This window comes from Helianthus annuus, chromosome 6 (assembly GCF_002127325.2).
Source record: "Helianthus annuus cultivar XRQ/B chromosome 6, HanXRQr2.0-SUNRISE, whole genome shotgun sequence".
Lineage (NCBI taxonomy): Eukaryota > Viridiplantae > Streptophyta > Magnoliopsida > Asterales > Asteraceae > Helianthus > Helianthus annuus.
In genome coordinates this window covers 144,689,929-144,695,928 of record NC_035438.2, presented here as the reverse complement: position 1 = coordinate 144,695,928, position 6,000 = coordinate 144,689,929, and the positions used below count along the sequence as shown (strand labels likewise).

At 42.2% G+C, this 6,000-nt stretch overlaps 2 protein-coding genes across 2 annotated transcripts; both read right to left on the bottom strand.

Annotated features, from left to right (window-relative positions):
- Nucleotides 1–1,364: 1,364 nt before the first annotated feature.
- Nucleotides 1,365–2,510, bottom strand: LOC110945074. The gene has a single exon (XM_022186711.1). It carries the CDS (start codon nt 2,508–2,510, stop codon nt 1,365–1,367), a length of 1,146 nt encoding a protein of 381 aa, XP_022042403.1.
- Nucleotides 2,511–2,524: 14 nt separating this feature from the next.
- LOC110945073 lies at nt 2,525–3,956 on the bottom strand. Its single transcript, XM_022186710.1, has 2 exons — nt 3,413–3,956; nt 2,525–3,360 (listed from the first exon to the last, which is right to left on the bottom strand). Exons 1-2 carry the CDS (start codon nt 3,954–3,956, stop codon nt 2,525–2,527), a joined length of 1,380 nt encoding a protein of 459 aa, XP_022042402.1.
- Between the last annotated feature and the right edge of the window lie 2,044 nt (nt 3,957–6,000).

Below are 6,000 nucleotides of genomic sequence, written 5' to 3'. Positions count from 1 at the left end.
CAAGTCGATTTCACACATCCCAGAGGCATTCCGGCTGTAGAGTCGCTATCCCCAACTCGGATTACATAGGCCTGTGTTACTCTCATTTAGTTTCTAGCTCACTTTTATTCTATTTTTTTTCTTTTTCAGCGAGATATGATAAAAAAACTCTAACTATCTTAGCTTATAGCGGCACCCCTTATACTATTTTTGCCGGTTTAAGTTTCCCATATTTCCCAGGCGAGAACCCACTAGCAGACCGACAATTAAGGTATATTAACTCAAAGGGACTTAGAACCAAAACCCGGGCCTATCCACATATCCCAAACTAGACGCAAACTCAGTTTATTATAATCTCATATTATTATTATTTGAACCCGAGCAAAAATTTGTTTTTTTCTATCATTTTCCGTTTTAATTGCAAACTTCTTTTATTTCGAAGACATTTTCTGATTTTTCAATTTTTTTTTTTGGATTTTTCAATTTTTTAATTTTTTTTTTGTAGTTTTTCATAATTAAGACTCAATATTTACATGTATCCCATCCCCACACTTAGAGATTGCATTGTCCCTAATGCAAGAACGAAATTACGACTCAACACTACCTAAAAAATAAAAACAAAAGAAAAATAAATAGAAACATACAACAATAACAAAAAGGGAAGCGACTTAGCTGGTTAGGACAAAAGTCAGTGCCAGCCGTACGAATCTTGAATCCCACGAACGATCGTATAGCATTTCATTCGCGATCGTTGCCTAGCCTGCTTGAGTTTATCAATATGGCAGTCCCGAAATCACCCGAATGGAAATTGAGTACGGGTGGTACAATCCGAAACCTGCACAATCAGAGCAAAACAGAACCCAATGCAGCACCTACTCTAAAAACGACCCAAACCACTAATTTAGACTCAATATACAAACTAAAGGACTCAAAATACAAAATAAAGGCCAAAACACAATTTGAACCGGTTCAAGAAGGCCTCACACGACGCGGTAGGGGTCTCGCGCTACGCGGCGGGCCACAAAGATTTAATTTTTGAACCGTTACCCCTCGCGTGACGCGAGGGGGCTAGACGTCGCGCGACGGGTCGATTTTGGCAGAATGTTTCGTCCAGTTTCACTTCCATGCCTTAGAAAAATTTGTGCTAGTTGCCCAACCCATCCAAAACCCCTCCACAATGTTTCTAAGTGTCAAAAGACACTTACCTGGACCTCTTTTCTCATTATTCCCTGCAAATCTTTAGCGATGTACTCCTGCAAACGACTCAAACCACAAACAAAGACCCGAAAAACTAGCAAAAACGAAACTAACTACTCTAAAAACGGAAAATAAACGAAGATACAAATTATACAAACTCTACAAATGAATTGCAACTTCTCACATACTTATGGAGGATCATGGAGATGCAGATCACCTCCAAACATATTCTCGCGGGCTGTAGCACCTCTATATGTATCGCCCAAATCAACCCGAAAACCCTTATCTCTTTCAAAACCTCTCAATTCTTCATCTAGCGTTTTGAATCTACATTCCCCGTATTGAAATCTATCCCCACATTGAGGTTTGCTCAGTGTCTTCATCCTAGATTCTAAACGCTCCACTCTCTCCTCCAATTCCTCTAACTTTCTATCCGGTGGGTCCCCACACTTAAATTCTCTCACTTTCTCTGAACTCGCATCACTCACATCCTTCTTCTCATCTCTCTCGTCATTCTCACACTCCCCCACTAACGAAACTGCCTGCACTCTATCACCAGGCCCTCTCGAATTCATAACCTTAAAAACTACCGATTCCTCGCCCGCTCTAAGTGTGATGGTGCCTAAAAAGACATCTATGAGAGCTTTAGCGGTATTCAAAAACGGGCGTCCTAAGATTAACGGTACGTTTTCATCGGCTTCCATGTCGAGAATGACGAAGTCAGCCGGAAAAACGAACTTGTCCACCTTAACAAGCAAATTCTCAACAATTCCCCTCGGGTGTTTCACGGACCTATCAGCTAAGGACAATGTCATTCGAGTAGGTGAGAGCTCGCCTAAGTCTAGCTTCTCATAGAGAGAAAAGGGCATCAGATTAATGCTAGCACCTAGGTCGGCTAAGGCTCTAGTGTTCGTGTGACTACCGAATAGACAAGGAATAGTGAACACACCGGGATCGGTAAGCTTTTCGGGTAACTTATTTGAAACGATGGCCGAACACCCTCCATGCAATGGGACATTAGACAACTCACCTAATTTCTCTTTGTTCTTAAGAAGGTCCTTCAAAAATTTTGCATATTTTGGCATGGACTGGAGTGCCTCTATAAACGGAAGATTAATCTTCAATTGCTTGAAGATATCTAAGAACTGCCCGTATTCCCTCGAGTATTTTTGATTCTTAAGACGTGAGGGAAACAGAACATACGCATGATTCACATAAGGTGAAGGTCTAACGTCTATGGGCTTTTTCTCGACTTTCTTCTCACTTTGAGACTCACCGGGCTGTGCGGTACTTGCTGGGCTTAGCCTCTTTTGCACTTTGCCGGGAGCCTCCATTTCTATCTCTTCGTCTACAATATCTCCATCCTCATCAACCTCTCTCTCTCTTCTACGCTCGGGTTCCCTACGGTTCTGCCACTACGAGTGGTAATGGCTTTTACATGAGCGTTCGGGTTAGGTTGGGTGTTGGCTGCAAACTGACCGGGTAATCTTTCATCTAACTTCCTAGACATATCACTTACAACCCTAGAAAGGTCTTGGACCGCAGCTTGGTGATTCTTGAGCATAAGATCATGTTCACTAAGTTTCTTTTGAGTATTTTGATCCCTAACAATCAGTTGACTCATCATGGACTCCATTCTTTCCATGCTACCCCCTAGATCGAAACTTGAACCTTGACCTGTTTGAACCTGATTATTTGACCCCCCATCCTTGACTTGCCCATTTAAACCCCCACTGAAAAGCGAACCTAGACCTCTATTTGGATTTTGAGCTATTTGAAAACCAGGAGGTCCATTTGAGCGAAAATTGTTATTATTATTAAGATTATTATTATTATTTCGCCAACCCGAACCAAAATTATTATTATTATTACCACTAGACTGACCTCTACCAAACCCTCCTCCTAAATAATCACATTGCTCCTCACCAACTAGTAAAGGACATGCACTCGTGTCGTGACCGCCTCGACAAAACTCACACTTATCAACCTTAGCTCTAATCTCCTTAAGCTCTCGAGTGATGTTTTCCAAAACAGAGCCTAAACTAGGGTCCACGGTGACATGGTTCACCCCTCGGGCGGGTGTACTAGTAGTGGTGTGGGAATTACCACTTTGATACCTCTGATCGGATCGTGCTTGGGATTGAGACTGAGCAAATGCCTCAAAACGCTCTCTACACTCAGCTACTGTAAGAATACCCATCATGTGCCCCCCCCGCATTAGTGTCGAACCTCTCACGAGTCTCTTGGGTGAGACCGTTATAAAATTTCTCACACAAAGCCCAATCAGAAAGACCATGCTGGGAGCAACGAGCACAAAGGTTTTGGAAACGCTCCCAAGCAAGGTAGTACGGCTCGTCGGGCTCCATGCGAAAGGAGTGGATCTGGTCTCTAAGACGTGCGGCTTTAGCGGGCGGGAAATACTTGTTCAAAAAGGCTTGACGAAGCCCCGCCCAAGTGGTAAAGGTACCGGTTGGTTGAGAGTCCAACCAAGTAGCCGCACGGCCGGCTAATGAGAATGGGAAAAGCTGTAGGTAAGTAGCATCGTTGGGTGCACCGCTAAGGCTAAAGGTAGCTAGCATCCTAGAGAAACGGTTAATGTGGGCCGGGGCGTCCTCATCATCTCGGCCATGGAATTGGATACTATTGGTGATGGCCTGCATGGCAGAAGATGGAATTTGCCATGAATTTTCATTAACTATGGGTGGAACGGTGATGGGTGAGGCGAGGCCGGTGAAATTTTGGGTGGCTTGCTGATGGACGGTTTGCCTAGGGTTGGCCATTGGTTCTAAGTTTTCTGAATTACTAGAGGTACTAGAAGTAGGACTATTGGGTGGGGAAACCTTGGTGAAGTTTTAGGTGAACGGTTTGGCGAATGTGGTGGTGTGGGAGGTGGGGTGGGTAATGGGGTGGAATCAAAGTTGGGAAAATGAGAAAAGGATGACGAAGCAACCTGAGGGCCTTGGCCCAACTGAGATGATGACTGCTTGACTGGTGGTGGTGGCCCGTGCGAGCGCAGATGTGGCATCCACTACAAGCAAAAACCTGATATAAGAAAAGCAGACAGAAGTTACTATGACTCAAGATGAAAATAAAAGACACAAAACAAAATAAAACACGTAGCACGTATTTGTCACTGAAATCTATCAAAGCTAATGAACGCGATTGCCAAGAGTCCCCGGCAACGGCGCCAAAAACTTGATGTGTGCTAAACAGACTATAAAAATTAACTAAGTTAGACTCTCTAAGCTAGACACTACAAAGCTTTAAATTTATAAAACAGACTCTCTAGACCTAAACCACACAACCGGCAAGTGTACCGGTCAATGTAGTATAACCTAAGCAAGTCCGAGTATCGAACCACAGGACTCTATGTATCACGCAAATTAGACTCTGACTGGATGCTGACAGACACGACTTAACTTGTTTTAATTGTTTGGGGAGGGTTACTGAAAACTAAGGAAATCTATATTAAACTACTAAAATAACTAGAACTAGACTAGAAACGAACGAAGACTGAGGACTTTTCTTATATGAGAACTGGACCACCTAGACAAGAATCCTGGATTGTTTTTAAGAGATTACCAATTAAGTTAAATGCACGAGTTATGGAACCGGGATCGTAAAATACTAAACCTATTAAGAACCAACGAGGCCCCTCGACCCTTCTCAAGGAGAAACCTGTGGAGCTACCTAGGCTGTTAATTCTACCGGTTATTAGATTCCTTCCCAGGTTGTCTAATTATTGTGTAAGTACCCTAATGTTGACCTATTCTTTCCCAATCCTAGATCTAGGGTAGTTTGAAGTAATAGATTTGACTTGATAGACTAATAAGACCGACAGGTAAACCAAGACATAACCTTTCCCAAGGCCTATCTAAAGCAATTCGCCGGGTAAGACCTACCAATAGCCCCTCACTTCCCAGTTATTAGGACTAGTAGAACACTAGGACCTAGCAGATTATTATTAGTTACTTCTAGAGATGATCGGCCGATTTTCCCTAAAGAATTAAGATCTATTACGTGATATAGACACTCACCAAGATCTAAACCCTAGCATGACTCTATGTTGTGATATAGACCGTCACTAAGAATCATGCGAAGCAAATAACAATAATAAACCGAATCAAAGCACGCATACACATCAAATCATTAAATCAAACCTTTTACTAAACACAATCACCCATAAACATCGTGCAAATAACGAAAAAGGTTAAATCTTTATATTAATCCATTCATCACAGTCTAGGTGGTTTATGAAATTAGCCAAACATCTTAATAAATGAAAACAAAACAAAGATATCTAAAACAGAATTCATTGTAACAAAGTTCAAAGAAAGTAATCAATAAAACAAGGGATTAGAAAACCCGATTGATTCTTCGATTCTTCGATCTCGACTCGTACCAATGATTCCCTTGCCTTCGAATCTCCAATTGTCTCCCAAGAATGCTCTCCGAATGCTTCCAAGTCTCAAAAATTCGTAACTAGGGTTTCAGTTCAGTTTCTTTCTCATTAAAAGTCAAAACCCTAATTCGAAAGTCAAATCCGGTCAAAATTAGGGCTAGGCGTGACGCGACGGGGGCTAGGCGTCACGCGGCGCCTCAAAGTTTGATTTCTTGATTTTTTTATTATTTTCTGATTTCCAACTTCTCCGACGCGCGTACGAATCCCGTTTTTCTTCCGAACTGCTCGTTTTTCCTCGTTTTTCAACACTTTAAGCTACGGGACCTGAAATCAAAGCTTAACGTCAGCAGTATCATAGTTCTAACCTAAAAAAGACTCAAAACGACTGAAAGCTGACCAAAATATACACTATAAACATATGT

Excerpts from the sequence above, each read along its gene's own strand:
- LOC110945074 (XM_022186711.1), bottom strand. The coding sequence starts at position 2,510 with ATGGAGGCTCCCGGCAAAGTGCAAAAGAGGCTAAGCCCAGCAAGTACC.
- LOC110945073 (XM_022186710.1), bottom strand. The coding sequence starts at position 3,956 with ATGGCCAACCCTAGGCAAACCGTCCATCAGCAAGCCACCCAAAATTTC. Across the intron at positions 3,361-3,412 it reads CGGTCTCACCCAAGAGACTC|TAGCTGAGTGTAGAGAGCGT; the intron begins GTGAGAGGTTCG and ends GTATTCTTACAG.